At 42.1% G+C, this 25,188-nt stretch overlaps 1 protein-coding gene across 6 annotated transcripts in view; it reads right to left on the reverse strand.

Annotated features, from left to right (window-relative positions):
- The window catches only part of TCF3 (transcription factor 3), a 197,986-nt gene extending 174,370 nt beyond the window's left edge, over nucleotides 1-23,616 (reverse strand). Inside the window, exons 1-2 of one of the 6 annotated variants that reach the window (XM_070746942.1) lie at nucleotides 22,808-23,616; nucleotides 16,023-16,121 (exon numbers count right to left, since the gene is read on the reverse strand). In XM_070746942.1, coding sequence (XP_070603043.1) covers nucleotides 16,023-16,094 — 72 coding nt within the window. In that variant the 5' untranslated portion in view covers nucleotides 16,095-16,121; nucleotides 22,808-23,616. The remainder of the gene's footprint in view (nucleotides 1-16,022; nucleotides 16,122-22,807) is intronic. The other 5 variants (XM_070746953.1, XM_070746989.1, XM_070746972.1 and 2 more) reach the window with 5 other exon arrangements.
- Between the last annotated feature and the right edge of the window lie 1,572 nt (nucleotides 23,617-25,188).

Raw genomic sequence — 25,188 nt, forward strand, 5'->3', positions numbered from 1 at the left:
CCTGCAATTTTTTTCTTCATATGCCATAATTTTAATTTTGAAGACTGCATGTTTTTGACCACCTGATATTAAACTAGAAACCCTAGAGGTTGATCCAATCAACCGCTAAAGACAAACTCAGAATAAGACTACGGTTGTTCGATCAACTGATTCCAATTAAAAATGCTTATCGCTAGTCCTCAATTTACGCTTACAATTAGGACTGGAATTTCCAACGCTAAAGCAAGTTGCACCGAATTTTACAATCTCTTTTGCTACTGTTGTTAAGTGGCTCACTACAGCTGTTAAGTAAATCACCTGGCCATTAAGTGAATTTGGTTTCCCCCATTAACTGTCAGAAGTCTGCTGGGAAGGTCGCAAATGATATTAATGATAATGATAATGATAATATTAATAATAATAATAACAACAACAACAAAAATAACAATTTATTAGATTTGTAAGCCGACCCTCTCCGAAGACTCGGGGTGGCTAATCACATGATCCTGGAATATTACAACTGTTATAAATATGTACTGGTTGATAAATTCTGATCACATGATCGTAGGGATGCTGTAATGGTTACTTAGTGTGAGGACCGGATGTAAATCGCCTTTTGCAGTACTATTGCAACGTTGAACCATTGCTAAACAAATGGTTATAAATTGAGGACTCCCTATGATCTATTCAAATTAGGCTACAAAGCATTTTTCAAAATTTCGGTTGGAGTTTTACCAGGCAAATGCAAGTTGTTAGGCCTTAAGAGGCATTCCTGCCCAGGTCTAGCAAATCATCACAGAAAATGTGGAGTCCTTAGTAATCTCTGAGCTTGGTTGTCTTTTCATGCCCTGCTAAGTAACATCTATAGCACTGAAGACATTACCTAGTTGGGTAGTGAAATGTCTGTAAGAAACAACTAAGCTCAAAGAGATCAAACTATTCCTCATTTCAACCCTAAACCACAAATAATGTCTTGTGTTGGTCCAATAGATCAAGGGTGGGCAAAGTTGGCTCTTCTATGACTTGTGGGCAGGAAAAGGCAGGGAGAAGCCTCCGTGGGGCCTCTCTAGGAATCTCCTGGGAGGAAACAGGGCCGGAAAATGCGGGGAGAAGCCTCCGTGAGGCCTCTCTAGGAATCTCCTGGGTGGAAACAGGGCTGGAAAAGGCAGGGAGAAGCCTCCGTGGGGCCTCTCTAGGAATCTCCTGGGAGGAAACAGGGCCGGAAAAGGCGGGGAGAAGCCTCTCTGGGGCCTCTCTAGGAATCTCCTGGGAGGAAACAGGGCCTGGAAAGGCAGGGAGAAGCCTCCGTGGGGCCTCTCTAGGAATCTCCTGGGAGGAAACAGGGCCTCCACTCTCCCTGCAGTTTCCCCAATCGTCCGCATTATTTGCTTTTACATTGATTCCTATGGTAAAAAATTGCTTCTTCTTACAAATTTTTCTACTTAAGAACCTGGTCACGGAACGAATTAAGTTTGTAAGTAGAGGTACCGCTGTACGTTTCATATGATTAATTTATTTTGTATTGGATTGTCCGGCGCCCAACAGCCACACTGTTCATACATTGACGTTTTTATAAAAAAAATAAAAACGAAAAGCTTGAGGGGAAAAAAGGAATGGGGAATATCAGCAGCAAGGGGTCCTTGGTGCTCTCTGAGCTTGCTTGTTTGCTTGCAGATGTTTCATTACCCAAACTAGATAACATCAGTGCACTGATGATGTTACGTAGTTTGGGCAATGAAACGTCTGCCAGGAAACCAGCACCAAGGACCTCTCAATGTCAATCCTGAGCAACAAATATTCTCCTTTATTAACATGAGTAATGTATTTATTTAGAAAAGTTATGTTGCCACCTTACTCGGACGTGGCGACTCAAAGCAGCTTAAAAGGATCTAAAAACGCAATGTAAAAATAATAAAGTAGTAATAGTAAAATAATAAAATAAAATAGACATTTTTGTGTGTGTGTGGAACAAGTGAGAATGCTGTTTTCAGGGAATGGTGGTGGCACTATATACCTTCTGCATGGATAAAATAAAGGAAAGATTTTTCTCATTTTTTAAAAATAGTCTATTAAGTGAAGTGACTGAGGCAGGAGTCCCCAAACTTGGCATCTTTAAGACTTGTGGACTTGCCGAATTTGAACATCTTTGAAGTAAAAGATATGCGAGGATCATGGCTGGCTGAGGAATTCTGGGAGATGAAGTCCACAAGTCTTAAAGTTGCCAGGTTTGAAGACCTCTGAGGTAAATGATACGCGAGGATCATGGCTGGCTGAGGAATTCTGGGAGATGAAGTCCACAGATCTTAAAGTTGCCAGGTTTGAAGACCTCTGAGGTAAATGATACGCAAGGATCATGGCTAGCTGAGGAATTCTGGGAGTTGAAGTCCACAGATCTTAAAGTAGCCAAGTTTGAAGACCTCTGAGGTAAATGATACGCAAGGATCATGGCTGGCTGAGGAATTCTGGGAGTTGAAGTCCACAAGTCTTAAAGTTGCCAGGTTTGAAGACCTCTGAGGTAAATGATACGCAATGATCATGGCTGGCTGAGGAATTCTGGGAGTTGAAGTCCACAAGTCTTAAAGTTGCCAAGTTTGAAGACCTCTGAGGTAAATGATACACAAGGATCATGGCTGGCTGAGGAATTCTGGGAGTTGAAGTCCACAGGTCTTAAAGTTGCCAAGTTTGAAGACCTGTGGACTAAGGCCTTTAACTTAGCTGTTACAGTGACCCCTCGCTACATCACGGTTCATCTTTTGCAGATTCGCTACTTCAAGGGTTTTCAAAGGGGCTTAAATCCATTAAATCCATTGAAAATTTTAAATCCATTAAAAAATCATAAAATTCTTCTACAGTACTACTGTACTCTATTAAAGAAACTGGTAGGATATCACATGCAGTTCCAACTGAGAAACATTGTAGAATGACTGTTTAATGCAAAGGGTGGGTTTTAAAAGTCCAAATACTCGTTAAAAACATAAAAAATTGTCTTTCCTCTACTTCACGGAAATTTGTTTTTCACGGGTGGTCTTGGAACGCATCCCCCGCGAAAAAGAGGGATCACTGTTTTTAGAAACAGAAGACAGGAGTTCTTCACTCAACAGTCAGGCGCAAACTAGAAACAACTGGCGCTAACAAATACCGTATTTTTCAGAGCATAAGATGAATCTTTTTCCTTCCTAAAAGAGACTTAAAATTCAGGTGCGTCTTATACTCTGAATGTAGCTTTTTCCTGAAGCTTTTTTTCCCCAGTCCTAACTAGGTGCTAATGATCTTCCCAACTCTTACTTTGTAGGTTCTTTCATTGTTATTCTCTGCAAAGAATGTTTTCCAAACCCCAAGGGATTTTTTTCATTGCTCTAACTTGCTCTGAGTAAATTTCTTTCCAGCCCTAACCAGAGGCTAATGATGTTCCCAGCTATTACTGGCTTGCAAGCTCTTTCATTGTTACTCTCTCCAAATAAGGTTTTTTAAAGCCTTAACCAGGGGATAAAATAATGTGCTGAAGCTGATCAGACTAAGGACGCTAGCCAGGTGAATATCTGGAAAGCAGATTCTTTCCCCTTTTGTCCTCCCCCAAAACTAAGGTGCGTCTTATACTCTGAAAAATACGGTACTATACTATTCCATTTTAATTCCAAGTAGTAGCCTTTTTTTAAAAAAAAATCATCTTGCTTTTCTAAAAACTTTTAATCAAATTTCAACATTAACACTAAACATGTTTTTTTTTTTAAAAAAAACCCAAATACTCATCTAGACCTTATTTGCATAGACCCACCCGCACCAGATCCTTGGGAGTTCTACTTCCTGCTCACCGTCAAATGTGACAGGCTGTGTAGGATAACAAACAGCAAATTTTAAGAACAATAGCAAAACAGTAAAACAGGCAGCACTTGCAGTGACCTGCCGAACATGACAAAATTAATCCCATCTGTCTGGGAAATGTTCTCTTTCGGGCCAAGAGAGAAAGGAAGGAAGGAAGGCAGATTAAACTCAGACCAGTTCAAAAACATTTGCACGATGCAAAAAAAAATATTAAAAAAATAATAAAAGTGGAAAGATCTCCCACATTTATCACTCCAAAGGCTTATTTTACCCCTGCTCAATACACAGTCGCAGTCTCACTCCAGCTGGAAGTTTGCTTCCATTAATTATTTTTTAAATCTTCACAGGAAGGCCTGTAAAAATGTCTATCTACTAGGGAGGAGGTTTCAAATGAGACCTGTTTTATAAAATCACAGATACCAAATTGTATCTAACTGATAACATATCAAGTGCCAGCTATTCTAATAGCAGTCAGGTATCTGGTATTGCTTGCTTTCAAGTAAGATAGTTAACGCTATCAAAATGAACTCCTTAGATATATCTGATTATCCAATTACTGACTTCCCAGTTTTACTATCAATTTACTAAATTGATACTATTGCATGCTGTCAATTTATGGCTTTTGATTCGGTTCCAATGAAGTTTGCATTCATCACTGGGCCTCCATCATTCATGCAGACTGCTTTTCAAGCCACCTAACCTCCTAGGTCTGTGATGGCTAACCTATGACACCTGTGCCACGGAGCCATATCTGCTGGCACGCGAGCCACTGCCCTAGCTCAGCTCCATTGCACATGTGGCCGCCTGCCAGCTGATTTCTGGCTGGCACAGAGGCTCTGGGAGGGCATTTTTGGCTTCCAGGGAGCTTCCAGGGGGATGGGGGAGTGCGTTTTTACCCTCCTCCAGCTCCAGGGAAGCATTTGGAGCCTGGGGAGGGTGAAGTATGAGCCTGCTGGGCCCACCAGAACTTGGGAAACAGGCCATTTGCAGCCTCCAGGGGGTGGGGGAAGCTGTTTTAGCCCTCCCCATGTCCACCCAAGGAAAAAAACATTCACCATCACTGTCCTAGGTGCTCCTTTGCCTGTAAAAAAGCCTTCTTTCAAGCTTCTATCAGAAAGTCCAGCTGCTTGTACAGAACGGATCCTATTCTAAGATCTAGCCTCAATCCAGAGAAGGGACTGGCTAAGGCTCTGGAAAAAAACCTTGTGGGCATCGAGGTTAGTTCCTGAAGACATGGTCAATGTCTAACTGGATGGAACCAGATATCTCACGCAGCTGGAAGCTCTTTTAGTTGGAGAAAAAAAAACCTAGAAAGATATACTGCTCAAAAAAATAAAGGGAACACTCAAATAACACATCCTAGATCTGAATGAATGAAATATTCTCAATGAATATTTCATGTGCACAACTATTCCATTTGCACAACAGCATGTGAAGTTGATTGTCAACCATGAGCCGGGGTGGCGCAGCAGGTAGAGTGCTGTACTGCAGGCCACTGAAGCTGACTTGTAGATCTGAAGGTCAGTGGTTCAAATCTCATCACCGGCTCAAGGTTGACTCAGCCTTCCATCCTTCCGAGGTGGGTAAAATGAGGACCCGGATTGTGGGGGCAATAGCCTGGCTCTGTTAAAAAAGTGCTATTGCAAACATGTTGTAAGCCGCCCTGAGTCCAAGGAGAAGGGCGGAATAAAAATCGAATAAATAAATAATAAATAAATAAACCAGTGTTGCTTCCTAAGTGGACAGTTTGATTTCACAGAAGTTTGATTTACTTGGAGTTATATTGTGTTGTTTAAGTGTTCCCTTTATTTTTTTTTTATTTTTTTAAATAATTATAAATATTTACATAGTATAAAAGGTAAATACTAGAACGTAATAAACAAATATGTGTCCCTTATTTTTTTGAGCAGTGTACATCAAGACAACCTTGATAACCGATCTTCCAGATCTGTTTTGCCCAGCCCTGGAAATCGCAGGAGATGTGAGTGACTGTGTTCAGTACAAACCATGATATGGGATACTGAAATACTTGCATGCAGAAAATGAACAGGCCAGGTGGCATTTTCTGTGGCACGTTAGTTTTAGGGTAGATAGCCTCAGCTTGGTTATACTAAATTCTATTCATTCTAGGATAGCTAGGGTGAGGGATCACGTTAATATATAATAAGGGTTTTTGGTTGTTTTATTAATTGGATTGTTACATGCTGTTTTTATCATTGTTGTTAGCCGCCCCGAGTCTACGGAGAGGGGCGGCATACAAATCCAATAAATAAATAAATAAATAAAATTAGGCCAGTGTTGGTGAACCTTTTCGGAGTACGGGCATGAAAATGGGGGAGCGCCAGAAACCAGAAGAGCAGTTCCTGGGCATGCATGCACGCACCGGGAATTGAATTTGAATTGAATTTATTAGATCTATAAACTGCCCTTCTCCAATGGATTCAGGGCAGTGTACAAGAATAAAAACATAGAAGATTGACGGCAGAAAAAGACCTCATGGCCCACCTAGTCTGCCCTTATACTATTTCCTGTATTTTATCTTAGGGTGGATATGTTTTTATCCCAGGCATGTTTACATTCAGTTGCTGTGGATTTACCAACCACGTCTGCTGGAAGTTTGTTCCAAGCATCTACTGCTCTTTCAGTAAAAAAAATATTTTCTCACGTTGCTTCTGATCTTTCCCCCAACTAACCTCAGATTATATATAAAACAGAATATAATCAGTAAAACCCCATAAATTTAAAAACATTCACCCATCACTCATTCATTACTTGAGCCGGAGCAGTATGGTGCTGCTCAAAGGCCTCGGGCCTGGCGGCAAAGCCATGTTTTTAAGGCCTTTCTGAAGGCCAGGAAGGTGAGGGCGGGGCGGATCTCCGGGGGAAGTTGGTTCCAGAGAGCCGGAGCCCCTACAGAGAAGGCCCTCCCCCGCGGTCCTGCCAGCCGACAGTGGTCGACGGGACCTGGAGAAGGCCAACTCTGCGGGATCTGATCGGTTGCGGGGATGTGTAAGGCAGAAGACGGTCCCATAAATAAGCTGAGCTTCCAGTTTCCGACAAGCGCATACATCCGCCCCCTGGTCTTCCAGTTTCTGGCGTGCGCGCAACCAGTGTAAATTGAGACACAGCTGGCTGGCGCACATATGTGCGCTGGAAACTAGAAGAGCAATGGATGACTACGAATCTACGGAGAGGGGCGGCATACAAATCTAATAAATAATAATAATAATAATAATAATAATAATAATAATAATAATAAATAATAATGACGGCTGGCTTGCCTAGAGATGGCTTCCAGCACACGTGCCATAGGTCCGTCATCATGGGATTAAGCCATTCTGTGTAATACAGATAGTCCTGAACTTACAACTGTTAATTTAGTGACTGTTTAGCAACTGTTTGTTTATTTATTTATTTTATTTATTTTATTTATTTTGTTTTATTATTTTATTATTTATTTTATTTGTTTGTTTAACTTCTATGCTGCCCTTCTCGAAGCAACTCAGGGTGGCGTACAACATAATGAAAACAATATTTATTTACTTCTTTATTCAATTTTTATGCCTCCCTTCTCCTTAGACTCAGGGCGGCTTACAACACGTTAGCAATAGCACTTTTTAACAGAGCCAGCATATTGCTCCCCAACAATCCGGGTCCTCTTTTTACCCACCTTGGAAGGATGGAAGGCTGAGTCAACCTTTTATGTATGAAGACATCCAATTATTGTTTAAAAAAGAATTATTAATAAAAATTATTTTTAAAAAACACCCATATGCAGTCATTTCCTTTCATTCAGTTCAATCATTCAAAATATTGGCCAGAGACAATTTTGTCTATCACAGAAGACGAGACAATGGCACTGCAATGGCACTGGAAAAAGTGACGTATGATCATTTTTCACACTTCTGACCATTGCAGCCTCCCGAGGCGTCACGTGATTTACATTCAGATGCTTGGCAACTCTTTCACATTTATGACGGTTGCAGTGTGCCAAGGTATATATGATCCCCCTTTTGTGACCTTTTGACAAGCCAAGTCAATGGGAAAGCTAGATTCACTTAACAACCATGTTACTAATTTGACAACTGCTGTGATTCACTTAACAGCTGTGGCAGGAAAGGTTGTAAAATAAGGCAACATGCACTTACCAAATGCCTCAATTGCGAACAGAACTTTGGGGCTCTATTGTGGTCACATATTGAGGACTACTTGCATGTCAGTGGTGGGCCCCTACCAGTAATGTCCAGAGCGCTGCATCGGTAGGAACCCACTGATGATGATGATGATGATGATGATGATGATGATGATGATGATTATTATTATTATTATTATTATTATTATTATTAGTATTATTATTTATTAGATTTGTATGCCGCCCCTCTCCAAAGACTCAGAGCGGCTCACAACAGCAAAACAGTACAAATCCAATAGTTAAAAACAATTTAAAACCCCTTAATATAAAAAACAGTCATATATCTCAGACAAACCATACATAAAACGGAAACGGCCCAGGGGAATCAATTTCCCCATGCCTGACGGCAGAAGTGGGTTTTAAGGAGTTTGTGAAAGGCAAGGAGGGTGGGGGCAATCCTAATCTCTGGGGGGAGTTGATTCCAGAGGGTTGGGGCCACCACAGAGAAGGCTCTTCCCCTGGGTTCCGCCAGACGACATTATTTCGTCGATGGGACCCAGAGAAGGCCAACTCTGTGGGACCTAACTGGTCGCTGGGATTCGTGTGGCCGAAGGCGGTCCCAGAGATATGATGCAATTTTCAGCAATTTTTTCCCGGCATCTCCGTGCCGGAAGAAGCCCTCCCGCCCGCCCTCGTCTCAATGCCAACCTTTATTTTGCAAAGCAGTGGATGCATTTAAGTAATGAATGCTTTTATTTTAGGGGCTTTAAATTGTTTTTATATTGTTTACTGTTGTACGCTGCCCAGAATCCGGAAGGAGGTGGGCGGCTTATAAATGTAATCAATTAAATTAAATTAAATTATTCTTCGTCGGAAGCACAGCTGAGAAGCCGCTCAGCTGTGTTTCAGCTTGTAATACAGTCCTGAGCATGTGGGGAAGTGAAATCGCGCGGTGGGACGTGTGCGCGCATGCGCACCGTAGCATAATTCAACTGGAACCCGCCCCTGCTGCATGTATATATAGTAGTTCTCAACTTATGACTGCATCTGAGCCCAAGATTTCTGATATTGATAACCAAGACATTTGTTAAGTGAGTTTTGCCCCATTTTGCAACTTTTTCACATTTGTTAAGTGAATCAGTGCTGCTGTTTAGTTAGTACCTGTTGGCTGTTCAGTGAATCTAGCTTCCCCATTGGCTTTACAAAAGGGGATCAAGTGGTGCAGTGGTTAGAATGCAGCACTGCAGGCTACTTCAGCTCACTGCTAACTGTAGTTCAGCAGTTCAAATCTCACCACCAGCTCAAGGTTGACTCAGCCTTCCATCCTTCCGAAGTGGGTCAAATGTGGACCCAGATTGTTGGGAGCAATAGGCTGATTCTGTAAAACTACTTAGAGAGGGTTTTAAAAGCACTAGGAAGTGATATATAAGTCTAAATGCAATTGCTATACAGTGGTACCTCATGATACAAACTTAATTGGTTCCAGGAGGAGGTTCGTAAGGTGAAAAGTTCGTAAGATGAAACAATGTTTCCCATAGGAATCAATGTAAAAGCAAATTATGCGTGCAAATCCTTCAGGAAAATCCCAAACTTTAGAAGGGAGGCGAACAGAGGGCAGGGAGGAGCAGCTAAAGGGGGCGGGTGGAAGAAGCAAGGCTAGGCTAAAGGGTGAGTGGGAAGGAGGAAAGGCAAGGGGGGCGCCCCTCCCTTTAAAAGACACCCTTTCAGTGCCTGTGCAAGCACGCTGTTCTCCTACTTTTTTAAATGCAAACTCTTTCCCCCTCCAAACCGCCCCTCCCTTTTCTTTCTTCAAAAAAAGGGGGGGAAAGAAACCCTTTCATCCCAGCAGCAGCGGCTTGGGTTTGTAAGGTGAAAATAGTTCGGAAGAAGAGGCAAAAAAATCGTAAACACCGGGTCCGTATCTCAAAAAGTTTGTTAGAAGAGGCGTTCGTAAGATGAGGTACCAGTGTATTTGACCCCAGGACAAGGCAACAGTCTTAAATATGAACCAGTTACTAAGCCTCTGAAACGTGACCATGTGACCATGGAGATTATTATTATTATTATTATTTATTAGATTTGTATGCCGCCCCTCTCCGCAGACTCGGGGCGGCTCACAACAATGATAAAAACAGTATACAATGACAAATCTAGTCTTAAAAGTTTATAATAATAACTCTAACATTAAAAGTCTAAAAAAACCCCATTGTTTAAAAATCATACATACAACATATCATACATAAAACTACATAGGCAAGGGGAGATATCTCAGTTCCCCCATGCCTGACAGCAGAGGTGGGTTTTAAGGGGTTTACGAAAGGCAAGGAGGGATGCTGCAATGGTCAGTAAGTGTGAAAAATGTCCATGTCACTTGCTGTTGTAACTTTGAGTGGTCACTAAAGGAACTGTTGTAAGTCAAGCACAACCTATATCTTCCAAGAAGTCTTGATTCCTGGTGAGCACGTGGACAAATTCCTCTAGTTTTCTGGAAAGTGGTTTGCTATTGCCCGATTCCTAGGGTTGAGAGAGATCTGGCTGGCACCCTAAGGAGATCTGTGCCTAAGGCAAGATTAGAACTCACACTCTCTCTGCTTCTAGCTTTTAACTTTAACACCACATTGGGTCTCTTTCCTTAATGTAGGAAATACACAGTTGATTCAAAAGACTCTGGCAATGTGTACTCCCAACGGAAATGGATTTGCAAAGAGTAAAAATTCAGGCGATAGTTTGGTCTAGTGGTTCAGGCACCAGATTAGAAAGCAAGAGACTGTGAGTTCAAGTCCCACCTTAGCCATCAAAGCTGGGTGACTTTGGTGGCGAACCTAGGGCACGGGTGCCAGGGGTGGTACGCGGAGCCATATCTGCTGACATGCAAGCCGTTACCTAGCTCAGGTCCAATTTGCATGTGCGTATCAGCCAACTGATTTTCGGCTTGCCCGGAGGCTCTGGGAGGGCATTCTCAGCTTCCGGAGAGTCTCCGGTGGCATGAGGGAGGGCATTTTTGCCATCCCTGGGCTCCAGACAACCTCTGGAGCCTGGGGATGGCAAAAAACAGGCCTACTGGCACACCAGAAGTTGGGAAATGGGCTGTTTCAGGTCTCAGGGGAGGCCATTTTCGCCGTCCCCAGGCATTGAATTATGGGTGTGGGCACTCTCACCTGCGCGATAACACACGCACACGTGCTTTCGGCACCTGAGGGAAAAAAGGGTCGCCATCACTGACCTAAGAGATAGGGAGCTCTGTGAGAAATCCTGCCTTAGGTAGGAAAACAGGCTGGGCCATACTCTCTCAGCCCAATCCACCCAATAATAATAATAATTAATAATAATAATAATAATAATAATTATTATTATTATTATTATTATTATTTATTAGATTTGTATGTTGCCCCTCTCCGAGGACTCGGAGCGGCTCACAACAAAACAACACATAGTATACAAATCCAATGATTAAGAAAACAGTTTAAAACAGTTTAAAACAGTATAAAAAGTAATCATACAGCCCAAACAAACCATAAATAAATCATAGTAGCTAAGGGGTATATTAATTTCCCCATGCCTGGTGACATAGGTAGGTTTTCAAAAGTTCACGAAAGGCAAGGAGGGTGGGGGCAGTCCTAATCTCTGGGGGGAGTTGGTTCCAGAGGGCCGGGGCCGCCACAGAGAAGGCTCTTCCCCTTATGGGGTTATTGTTGTGGTGGTGGGAAAAATAGGAGGAGGAAGGTGTGTGGAATATGTTCATTGCCTTGAGTCACTTCGAGAAGGGTGGCACAGAAGTCTAACCAATGAATAAATAAATAAAATTTATAAAAATTATAATAAAGCATAAAACATATCAGGAAAGACTTAATGAACTCAACCTATATAGTCTGGAGCAGTGTTTTTCAACCAGTGTGCCGTGGCACACTAGTGTGCCGCGAGACATGGTCAGGTGTGCCGCGAAGCTCAGAGAAAGAAAACAAGAGAGAGAGAAAGAAAGAAAGAGAAAGCAAGCAAGAGAGAAAAAGAACAAGAGAGAAAGAAAGCAAGAGAGAGAAAGCAAGCAAGAGAAAGAAAGAGAGAGAGAGAGAGAACAAGAGAGAAAGAAAGCAAGAGAGAGAAAGAAAGCAAGAGAGAGAGAGAAAGAGAGGGAGGGAAGGTGGGAGAGAGAAAGACATAGAGGGAGGGAGGGAGGGAGAGAGAAAGAGAGCAAAAATGAGGAAAGAAGGAAGAGAGAAAGAAAGAGGGATGGAGAGAGAGAAAAAAAGAGGGAGAGAAAGAGGGAGAGAGAAATAGAGCGAAAGGGAGGAAGAGAGAGAATGTTATTGTCCAATATTTTTTTAGCCGCCCCCCCCCCTCAATGTGCCCCATGGTTTTGTAAATGTAAAAAATGTGCCGCGCCTCAAAAAAGGTTGAAAATCACTGGTCTGGAGGACAGAAGGAAAAGGGGGGACATGATAGAAACATTTAAATATGTTAAAGGGTTAAATAAGGTCCAGGAGGGAAGTGTTTTTAATAGGAAAGTGAACACAAGAACAAGGGGACACAATCTGAAGTTAGTTGGGGGAAAGATAAAAAGCAACATGAGAAAATATTATTTTACTGAAAGAGTAGTAGATCCTTGGAACAAACTTCCAGCAGACGTGGTTGGTAAATCCACAGTAACTGAATTTAAACATGCCTGGGATAAACATACAGTATATCCATTGTAAGATAAAATACAGGAAATAGTATAAGGGCAGACTAAATGGACCATGAGGTCTTTTTCTGCCGTCAGTCTTCTATGTTTCTATGTTTCTAAAGGAAGGATATAAATTTTAAAATTTTTAAGAGAAACCTGGGAGAAGAGAACAGACCACGAAAAAGATGGTAGCTCCTTTTTGTTGTGAGCTGCTCCGAGTCTTCGGAGAGGGGCAGCATACAAGTCTAATAAATTATTATTATTATTATTATTATTATTATTATTATTATTATTATTATTATTATTATTATTATTTTAAGCAGAACACTTTTCCTGCCTTTCCAACAACCCTCCAGGATGCATGACGCCCCCAAACATTCATGACCAGGAGAAAATATTAACCAATTACCATTTTCTGCTGCACGAATCCCAGCGACCAGTTAGGTCCCACAGAGTGGGTGTTCTCCGGGTCCCGTCAACCAAACAATGTCGCTTGGTGGGATCCAGGGGAAGAGCCTTCTCTGTGGCGGCCCCGGCCCTCTGGAACCAACTCCCCCCAGAGATTAGAATTGCCCCCACCCTCCTTGCCTTTCGTAAGCTGCTTAAAACCCACCTCTGCCGCCAGGCATGGGGGAACTGAGACACTCTTTCCCCCTAGGCCTTTACAATTTTATGCATGGTATGTCTGTATGTATGATTGGTTTTTATATAATGGGTTTTTAACTGTTTTTAGTATTGGATTATTGTTATATACTGTTTTATTACTGTTGTTAGCCGCCCCGAGTCTCCGGAGAGGTGCGGCATACAAATCCAATAAATAAATAAATAATAAATATGCCATTTCAGACAAGTGACTGTCCAGTCTCTTCTTAAAAACCTCCAGTGATGAAACCATCCACAACTTCTGAAGGCAAGCTGTTCCACAAGTTAATTGTCCTCACTGTTAGGAAGTTTCTCCTTAATTCCTCTCTCTCTCTCTCTCATCTACCTATCTACCTACCTACCTACCTACCTAATCTGTCTGTCTGTCTGTCTGTCTATCTATCTACCTACCTAATCTGTCTGTCTGTCTATCTATCTACCTACCCACCTACCTAGTCTGTCTGTCTACCTAATCTGTCTGTCTGTCTGTCTGTCTGTCTGTCTGTCTGTCTGTCTGTCTGTCTGTCTGTCTGTCTATCTATCTATCTATCTATCTACCCACCTACCTAGTCTGTCTGTCTACCTACCTACCTAATCTGTCTGTCTGTCTATCTGTCTGTCTGTCTGCCTACCTAATCTGTCTGTCTGTCTGTCTATCGTATTTATATGCCGCTCACTCCAAACGGACTCTTGAGTGGCTAACAATAGGAACAAATACAACAACAATAAAAACAGTTAAAATCTAATAATAAAAGTCAAGATACATAATCTGCCCACTGCCCCTTCCATGGGCCACAGCATATTGGGGAACGAACCACATAACGTGGGCCGAAGGGATACTGCTGCAGAGCCAGGATGTTCCCCGCTTGAAGGAGCCCGAAGCAAGCCATGGATCCAGCAAGGATCGCCCCTAGTCATCCTTTGCTCTGCAGTTATCTCTTTTATCTCCCTCCACGGTGTGGAGAGTCCCTGCCAGCTTCCTTCTAAAGAGTCTCTCTTATCTTAAAAAGGCTCTTATCTTAAAAAGCCAAAGTCTCCCACCCTTTGAAGTACAATTTGAATGACAGTTTTCCAACTGCATCTACTCCTACTCCAGTAGAGGCTGACAAAAAAAAAGTATTGAGAAGAAATGGAAAGAGATGGTGGACCTACTGGGAGGCACTGGTGAAACATCCAGTAACATATCGAGTCAATAATGGCCTTGAAGATCTAGCGCACTGTTTATTAAACTTCAACTCTTTAGATGTGTGGACTTCAACTCCCAGAATTCTGGCTGGAGGAGAAGATGTGTGGACTTCAACTCCCAGCAGAGCTGGAGAATTCTGGGAGTTGAAGTCCACAGATCTTAAACTTCCCAGGTTTTGCAAAACACGGATCCAGGATAAAGAAAGTACCCTCGATATTTTCTCATGTCCTTAGTCTGGGACATTTGGGGTTAATACAGGTATAGAAAGATGCAACAGAGAAGCCAACCCAATTAACTAATACTGCCTCTGGAAGAATTAAAAAGTATTGAGGCAACAGAGGACTCCCCCCAAACAGCACCCAATTCTGAGCTTTGCCTATTCTCTGACATGTCCCTCTAAATTCCTGCTGCAGGCCAAAGGCTACCTACTCAACAAGCCAACCCTACTTTCCCTGTCCATTTTCAGATCATTTGCAAGAAATTCCGGCCAGCAGGACCTATTTCCCAGTACAATAAACACATATTAAAATTCTGGGTTTAAACATAGAAACATAGAAGATTGATGGCAGAAAAAGACCTCATGGTCCATCTAGTCTGCCCTTGCATTATTTCCTGTATTTTATCTTAGGATGGATATATGTTTATCCCAGACATGTTTAAATTCAGTTCCTGTGGATTTACCAACCACTTCTGCTGGAAGTTTGTTCCAACCATCTACTACTCTTTCAGTAAAATAATATTTTCTCACGTTGCTTCTGATCTTTCCTTCAACTAATCTCAGATTGTGCCCCCTTGTTCTTGTGTCCACCTTCATATTAAAAACCCTTCCCTCCTGAACCTTATTTAACCCTTTAACATATTTAAATATTTCGATCATGTCCCCCCTTTCCCTTCTGTCCTCCAGACTATACAGATTGAGTTCATGAAGTCTTTCCTGATAGGTTTTATGCTTAAGACCTTCCACCATTTTTGTAGCCCGTCTTTGGACCCGTTCAATTTTATCCATCTCTTTTTGTAGGTGAGGTCTCCAGAACTGAGCAGAGTTTTCCAAATGTGGTCTTACCAGCGCTCTATACAGCGGGATCACAATCTCCCACTTCCTGCTGGTTTGGCTAGAAAACAGACGGAGAGAGGGGCGGGCTGAAGGCGAAACCAGGATTAATGGTAGCGTTTGCACAGCTAGGAGAACCTGGCACTTTTATCTGGCTGGAGGGGGAAATTTTAAAGGGTGGAAGACGGCATCCGACTGATTACCTGCTTTGTTTTCTTCCCATCAGCCCAACCACTGTACTTCCTTTAAGCCTTCACAACAAGGAGACTATGCAATTACTGGTCCCCCTTGACACTCTTTTTAAGTACAGAGAACAAACAAGTTGAAGCATGTAGTTTGCGACTCCCAGTTAACCCCCCCTCCCTCCTTCCTTCTGCCAGGGGTATCCTCCAACCCCTCCCCTTGCAGCCCAGAGCATGCCGGTACAAAATGGAGTTGCTGCTCTTTTAGACATCTCCCACCCCCCCTTACACACACATACATACACACAAAACGACCCCGAATTCAGGGAATCTACCCGAGCCTCCATCGCCCCCAGCGTCTCACTTACCATACTGAAATCTAGCAGATCGCTTAATTCCTTGTCGGTTCCTGCTGCAGCCATTCTTTGTTGCTGGTTCATATTCCAACCGATTGAAATGGTGTCTGTCTTTTTTAGAAAAAGGACACGGGGAAGGGAGGGGGCGATACGGAGGAGAAAGGAAGCAGGATAGGAGTGGAGGGGAGAGAGAAAGAGAGGTTATTATTTTTTAAATGGAATGGGAGCCTTTCAAAATAAGCTCGTGTTATTCAATACTAAATACAATATGCAACTATTTCTCAGAATTATAAATCCTTCCGGGCAAAAAAAAATTTCTCTAGCAAGCAACAAGTGAGTAATTAAAACTCCTTCTCTCTTGCACACACAGGCAGGCGTATGCAACATACACACACAGTATCTTTAAGTCCCAATTTTGTGACTGGGGCCACTTCAAAACCAATTTATTTTTTTTAAAAAAAAATCACAAATAAATGCAGGAACAGGGAGAGAGCAGAAATTTAAAGGTTATAGCCTTTTGTATTTTATATCACCTGTTGCTCCAGTTCCCTATCTAAACTTGGGAAAGTTGCTGAGCAAAGTTAAAAAAAAATACTTCCCAAAGTAATTCTACAGTTAATACTAATATTGCATCTATTTACAAATACATCAATCACAATTCCCTCCCTTTTTTTTAATACTGACTAAAGGAGTTGTTGTTCTTGCAAATAATAAAGCCAGGGTTTCATTTCCTGCACCCTTAAAAGACACAGTAGGAAATACTTAAAATCTGAATTTTGAATACTGCCTCTAAAAAATTAAAACTCAATGTGTGATCCAACTCCCACAGGGCAATCATGCTCTGTTGATCTGCCTGAACATTTGAGCAGAAATGCAAAAAATAATAAATAAATGGCATGTCTTATGTGCCAAAATTCAGGTTAACAGTGAACACAAAAATTCCACCTTTTGCACACACGCTTTGCTTTATCGGTGGAAGAGCTAGTTGTGTTGATGAGGAACAATTTTCCCTAATCAACCGTTTCATCTGATCACCACTTCACTTCGCCAATCCTTTCCAGCCTCATCCTCTCTACATAAAAAACTCTAAATCTATAAAAAAAATAAACTCTTGTGTTCTTTGGGTAGAGAACCTTTGTTAATTTTGCTTGCCCCGTGCTGCTGATCATGTGGTTTTTAACGTCTGTCTTTTTTGTAAGCTGCCCAGAATCATTTGGGAGTGGGTGGCATGCAAATATGTAAGATATACAATTACTAACAGCTCCTTGGCTTGAAAGAGGCCACAGAGGTCATCAAATCCAGCCCCTGCTCAGCGCAAAAATTACAAAATAAAGACCCAAAATATTTGCTGGGATTGTAAGAGCCTAGCTGTAGATTTGCACCATGAGAAGAGAGATAGCTGATTGTACTTGTGAGTAAATTCGGTGGGATCCACTGCACAGTAAGCCTGGGCCAGTTTTAAGCAACCCTTTTAATTTTAAGCACGTTTTGTTTTGTTTTTTTGCATCTGGGGACCTCCACATGTAACAACAATGTCCACAATGCTCAGTCAACAAGGAAAGGCTGCTGTAAAACATTGATGGGGGAAGGTTTGTTGTCCTGGTTGTGTAAATCCGATAATGGGGATGCAACCTAGGAAAGCAGCTAGATAACAGCTTTAAATTTGTAAATTTACATTTGTTGGGAGGAAAAACATTTTTTTTTACTTCACACAAGGTGGTTGAGATGCCCTCACACTTAATTTCACTTGTTGGTAGAAGCTACAGATCATAGACACTTCAAGGCTCAGGAATTGCAACCCATAGTTATTACCATAAATAATATTTTATTTAAAAACCCCTCATAAGACTTTAGAGCATCCACCAATGACAAGAACAAACAAAAGGATGTATAACTCTCCCACAAGATATGGTACAAGCCATTCATTATTATTATTATTATTTTTAAAAGAAGAGTCCAAATCAGACAAGAGGACAAATGAAAGATTTTAGTACTTCTTAAGCATGAAAGGGGGATTTAATTTCCACACGGGCCTTTGATCCCAAATGAGACATGTCAGGGCACAAAACAAATCCTAGAATCCTTAATTTCTTTTGAGGCTTGTGAACAGAAAGATACTTGTGCACTTAACTCTCACGTGGAATCAGAGACTTGGAAGGAAAGGTGCAACCAATTATTTATTGATATCCTTCCCTTATTATTTTTATAAATAAGACAAGGCGGCTCTCCTAATTTCCAGCCTGGAGCTTTCAATGCTAGATCAATCAACTCTCCTGTTCAATGCCCCTAATTCTGCTGGATCCCCCACCCCCCATAGAAATACATACACAAGTGGGTTTTGTCCCAAATTGCCAGAGCACACTTTCTACAATACTTGCTAATCAGGGGTTGACAATTCAACAACTTTAATGGCTCTGTTTTCCTGAGATTCCTTTCCTGGTTCTCTTCGTTTTTTTGCAAGCCCCGGGGCCTCATTGTCCCTTGTAAATCTAAAACTTTAAGTACTCTAACTATGCCTTATATATTCATTGTTATCTTACGTAACAAACACATTGGGAATAGCAATCTTTACATACATACATAGATAGATAAATAAATAGGTAGGTAGGTAATGTGTTGCTTGAATGGGTGGGTAAAAACTCCAGAATCCTAAATATGTCTACTTGAGACACAAAACACAATTAGGATTGTAATCCCAACTTTTCAGGCTACGCCATGTAATGGGCAGAAAGGCCCACTGAATACTATGAGGTTACAAGCCTGTGCAGCAAATCCAGTTTACTCTATAATTTAGAAGGGGAAAAAGACTCACACCCACTCACTTTCTCTATGAACTTAGTGAAGGCAATTGAGTAATGGTGCAATAGAGCCTTTAATTTCAGCAAACTATCTGGCAATTACTTTTTATCTGAAAGCTGCTAAGCCTGTTTCCAGAAAACTCCTTGTAATAAGGGCTAAATTCGAAGGTGGAAAAACAAAAAAAAACTTTTGATCCTTCGCCCAGAAGGCCAGATTGCACTCCCGAAGACCTGGATTCAACTCACACACCCGGGGCCTGCGTCTCTTCCCACTCCATTCAGCCTACCTCAGTTAGATAATCTGGGGAAAAGCAGATTGCTCCACCGGAGGAATGAAATTAAAAATCACCCCAAAAGAGGTGGGGTATCCCTAGAATTATCTCCTCACTTTGGGGCGAAGAGTAGAGAAGGATGGTAAAAAGCATAGCTACCCTACCAATCTCCCTCTTCCTGATGTACTGTAGTTTTTCTTTTTACAAACATAAAACTCCCCCCCTGCCCCATTCACATTTATTTGGGGAGGGGGAGCAGAGATGGAAAAAGCACCCCCTAAATTAAACTGCCTTTCAGCCTTCCTCCGCCGAGGGCATTTGCCAGTCTTGAGCCGAGGCACGGCAGAATCCCAGACACGTGCGCCGGGCATGAGCAATTGCCTGGATCCGGCCGATGAACCCGGTCTCACTCCAGACTAGGAGATTATTCTAGGCGAGCCCAGGGTTCAGCCCCACGAATTGGCTGGCGCTCTCTGTCTCTCTCTGCTTTTCCGCTGGCAAAGATCCACCCAAGAACACAAGGGCAAATTGAAGGCAGCGGCTGGACTTTCAGGCAGGAAACGCCGCGGCGGTGGCGGCGTTTGAGTTTCCCCCTCCCCAAAATATTTCTTCAAATCTCTCTCTTCCCCACCCCACCCTCCCTGCTGGAGAAAGTGGCTGCCCCCCCAACCTGCCCCCACCCCGCCATTTCAAGCAGTCCCCCTTCCTCCCCACTGCCCTTCAGCCTGACTCATTTGGGGTTCCTTTCACTAGAAGCGGTACACTTCCTCCCCCCTCTTTCAGGACAAAGACTCCAAAGCAGCACTCCCGGACCCTCCCCCCATCCCCCAGGCCCCTCCTCCTCCCCCCTCCCCTATTACCATACTTTTCAAAGGGGGGATAAAAATTAAACAAACTCCAGGCAGGTTTTTATGGATCTTCGCTGAGAACTCTTCTGCTTTCTAAGTATTCCATCTTTAAAGGCAACTTCAGTGCAGTTGCAAACAGATCAAAAGGTGGAGGGGGGTATTTTTTTGGGGGGGGGAAGGTTGGAAAACAAATCTAACACAAAGCAAAGTGTGCGCCTGTGTGTGTACACGAGGGGGAGGGTCTTGCCTGTGCAGTTAAAAAGAAAAGTTTGCAATACGGTCAACATCTACTTCACACAGAGCTTTTTAGAATTTCTTTTTAAATTACTGGTGGAAGAGTTGGGGGGGTTTAAGAATTCACATTAGGGGTCCCCCCCCCTTTCCAGTTTGGTTTAATGCAGCAGACAAGGAATCTCTTATATGCAAGCAGCTGCCATCTGGGGCCTCATCCCCCCTCCTCAAATGCAGCAGCAGCAGCAGCACCCATATTGCTGGAGGATAAATGCGATATCTGAGGGGTGTGTGTTTTTCTTTCAGGAATTGAGGCCTAACTTATTTTACAGCCCTCAACAACTTGCTCCCAAATAAAGCAGCCAATTAGCAGATTCACCAATACATTGTGTTGTTTGGAGAACACTACACACCAGGTACGAAGAATGAATCCAGACAGATAAACCTATAGATTTTACACATGGAATATATAGGTACAGGAACAAGGGATTGAAGAAGACATTATCTAGGCAGATAAGTTAAAGATTCAGGTACAACTCAGCCTAAATAAGGACCTGTTTTATTTAAGGTCTGGGGAACAGTTTCACTCAGAATTTGAAGCCTTATTTCAAATTTACACACAAGAACTTTGCGGCTATTTGTCATCTTTTCCCGAAAACTAAAAAAAAAGCAGAGGGGCTTGGGCCCAATCCGATTGGCAACAGCAACAACAAATATTTAAACCAGAGACAGTTGTTTTCATTCGCACGAACATGGAAGTCAGAAGAAATAATTTCGTCTACAGACTAAGTCCTCAGAAAGAATTCTCCTCAGAAAGAATTCTCCTCAGAAAGAATTCTCCTCAGAAAGAATTCTCCTCAGAGTTCCCCAAAAATCTAGCAGTTGCACTTAAAATTCTGGAATATTTTAAAAGCAGGCCTAGATTGCTACCATACAAACTTCCCAAGGAAATTGCTGAAGGGAAAAAAGGGAAGGGGGCAATGGTGGCGAACCATACCTCTTTCTTAAATAAAGTTTTTTAAAAAGCTGAAATAATTAATTAAAGTAGACATTTAATCCCAGGCTTTGCTTAATTTCATCCAACCTTGTATTTTTCCCAATTTCCTTTGTGCTAATTCATCTAATAATTATGGGGAGGAGGGTGGCATACGTTGGGTTTCGTACACCAAACCTGCTGTAGAAATATTAAGAATTACAAAAACAATGGAGGTGTGTTGGGGGGGAGATGGGGAATTTGTAAATGGAAGCTGGAGAATAATCCAGTCTACAATGACATCAACAGTGATATGTTCCCATTTTTAATGAGTTTTCGGAGAGGGGAGGCATACAAATCTAATAAATTATTATTATTATTAATTATTATTATTATTATTATCATTATTAAAAGTTTTGTCACTTTCATTAGCGTGTGCCTGGATTTGCTTTGCTTTTTAAGAAAAGGAAGGTCGTATACTGGTAAAATATAAATTAGGCCGCTTGTCTGTGGGATGAAAGAGAAAGAACAGGCAAACCGGGATTTTAAATTTTGTAAATCAGGGACATTAAACTTCCTTGTGCTATTTCACTCCAGAATGAGAGCGTGAAGAAAGAACATTTAAAAAAACTTTTTTAAAAGAAAGGGATGTCTCACAAAAGTGGGACAATCAGGACTAGCAATCACTCTGCCCATATACCGTTTGATCATTTATTTATTTTATTAATTGGATTTATATGCCACACTATAATAATAATAATAGCCGACCCATCAAGTTTTGGTGCTGGACAAAAGTATAATAAAACTTCCCATAAGCAAGAGGGAGGTGTGTGTGTGTGTGTGTGTGTATGTATGTATGTATATGTGTATTGGGGGGGGGGGCTCTTCTGCATGTGTGTATCTACTGTGTGTGAATTCCAGATCCCTTCATTAAAAACGAACAAACTATACTCCCACTGAAAAGAAGCATCCCTATTCTTTGCCAGAGGAAATTAAGACATCACTTCCCAGTGGGTTTTTTTCCTTTCTTTTGAGGACAATAAAACTTCACAGGCAAGAAAATGGGGAAAAGTCAGCCCCCTTCTGCTTTAGGTTATTATTACTCCTCTCCCCCACACACACTCCATGCAGGTCTTAAAGGAAATCTCTATAGAGTTAAAATAAAAAAGGTTGTTGCTTTCCACCACCACCCCTCAAAAGGAGTTAAGACCCCCCCCTTTTTTTTGCTTCAGCTAACTTCCCACCCCATGAAGTTTAATGCCACTTCCGGGGGGGGGGTAGAAAGAAAGAGAAAGAAAAAAAGAAAGAGAAAGAGTGAGAGTGAGAGAGAAAGAAAGAGAGAGAAGGAGAGAAAGAAAGAGAGAGAGAGGACAAGTGTGCGTGCGTGTGAGAGAAGAATAGGGAAAAAATACACCTAAATAACAACAAACATACAGAGAGAGAGAGAGTGAAGGAGTAACAGTAATTACTAACTAAGGGACGGAGCCGAGGAAAGTAGCAAACTTAAAATCCACACATCCGCAAGAGAAGAAAGACTTTCAAAGTCAACTCTCGCCCCCCCCTCCGAAAAATAAAATAGTTCCGCGGAGGGAGGGGTCACCAACGACCCCCTCAAATTAAAAGCAGAGCCCCCCCCCTTAGTTGCTTAACCCCCCCCCTTTCCCTCCAGGCTTACCTTGCTCAGCTTTGTGGCGGTGGGGGGGGGGGGGGAGAGGGTTACATCCACAAGTATGGCTGAAGATTCCCGGGGCGCAGCCGGGGTGGGCGCCCCGGTCGCCCCTCCTGCCTTCCTATTGTTCTCCCGGCGGCGGCGGCGACGGTGGGAGGCAGCTTATTTTTTTTCTTTTTCTTTTAAACAATGTCCGAGCGAACGGAAACGGCGGCGGTGTAGTAAATTTAAAAAAAAAAAACCGAGGGAGGCTTTAAAAAAAAAAAGGAAAAAAGAAGAAAAAAGCAAGAGCGGGGAAAATCAATGAAAGAGAGGACGGGGGGAAAAGGCGCTCTCCCCCCCCACCCCTCCAACCCCCGAAGGTTCACAAGGCTCTTCTGTACTACAACCCCTCTCCGGGTTGGGAGTTCGAGCCGCGCCGACGTTCGATCGAACGTTCGATGGAAGGTTCGTCCCGACGTTCGATCGAATCTTTTTTTTGTGGGGGGGGGGAGCGGGGGTCCGCCGGGAGCTTTTGATGTGGCCTCTTCAACGTTCCATCCGCCGCTCGGAAGATTAAAAAGTGCTGCTGCCGAGCCTTCCCGACCCCACTTAGCGCTCGCTCGGCTGGCTCATGATAGCTCCGCTTCTTCTTCTCTCTCTCGCTCGGCGGTGTGTTTTTTTTTTCCTTCAACCCCCTTTGCTCGCTGGGGCAGCGGACGGGCGCCCCCTTCTCCTTCGCCGCCGCCTCCTTCGCTTCCACACATCCACACACACACATGCAACACACGAACGCACGGAGACGCTCGCAGCGAGACCTCCCCCCTCCCTCCTCCTCCGGCGTATCCTTCCGCCGCGGCAGCCACCATCACTACCAGCTGCACAAGCCCGCCCCCCCTAAAAAAAAGAGGCGGGGGGAGTTGAAGGAAGGCTGATATTTTGCCCCCAGGGCTTTTATTGGGAGCTTTCCGAGGAGTTGAGGTGGGGTGGGGGTGGAGAGAATGGGGAAACGGAATTCTTCCCAATGGGGAATTTTATTTTATTTTTATTTTTTTTTAAAAAATTACCTCACAACCGACCGACAATTAAAACTCCGCGCGCTCAAAATGTTTCCGGGGAAAGTGGGGGGGGGGGAAAGGAGAAGGAAGGATTTGAATGGAGGGGGTTACTAGGATCCAGTAGTTTTTGCCTGCAAAACTCCACACAAACTTCACCTAGGAGTAGATTAAGGACGCTGGCTCTCCTCTCCCCCCCCCCATCCCCCAAAGCATTCTGCTGCTCCTTTTGGTTAGTTTGTTTATTTGTTTGTTTCTTCATTTACTCATTCATCCATTCCGATTTATATGCTGCCCAACTCCATACGGAGTTATGTGTAGTATCGGGATGGTGTATTTAATTTTTTAATATTTTTTTTAAATTGACAGTAAAACATTCACACAACACATAACAATACACTCAGTGCTCCAAGTGTCCACCACCAAGCAACATTCCTACCCCTCCACCAAGGTGGGGGCATATTTTCTATATATCATTTTAACTTAAGAGCAAATATATCTGTTTACGTATTATAAATAATTCTAAATAATTCTATTTTTTTTAAAAAAAATATTAGAAAATGGATTGACTTATTACAATCAAGAGTAAATATGCATAAATAGAACAAAAACAGGAAAGAAAACAACATTCATACCCCTCCATCAAGATGGGGCACATTTTCTATGTACCATTTTAACTTAAGAGCAAATATATCTGTTTACACATTTAAAAAAACATTAAAAAATAGATTGACTTAGAGTTATGTATTGTATTACACTCAAGAATAAATATACATAAATAGAACAAAAACAGGAAAGAAAAAGGGCAAAGAGAAAATAAAAAAGGAAATTACATTAAAAACAAGAGAAGATAATCTTGTTCTCTCTTCATTCATTCATTTTTTCCGATTTATATGCCGCCCAACTCCATCCGGAGTTATCGGTAGTCTCAGGATGGTGTATTTTTTTAAAATAATTTTTTAAAATTGATTTTTATAATAACAGTAAAACATTCACTCAACACATTACGATGTGCTCAATGCTCAAAGTGCCCACCACCAAACAACATTCATACCCCTCCGCCAAGATGGGGGCACATTTTCTATATACCATTTTAACTTAAGAGCAAATATATCTGTTTACATATTATAAATAATTCTAATTTATTCTTTTAAAAAAAAGATTTTTATTAGAAAATAGATTGACTTAGCGCTATATATTGTATTACATTCAAGAATAAATATACATAAATAGAACAAAAACAGGAAAGAAAAGGGCAAAGAGAAAAGAAAAAAGGAAATTACATTAAAAACGAGAGATAACTGTTCTCTCTTAATTATTATTGCTTATGTCTTTCTATGTCATTGCAGTACT

This window comes from Erythrolamprus reginae, chromosome 1 (genome assembly GCF_031021105.1).
Source record: "Erythrolamprus reginae isolate rEryReg1 chromosome 1, rEryReg1.hap1, whole genome shotgun sequence".
Taxonomy (NCBI): Eukaryota; Metazoa; Chordata; class Lepidosauria; order Squamata; family Dipsadidae; genus Erythrolamprus; species Erythrolamprus reginae.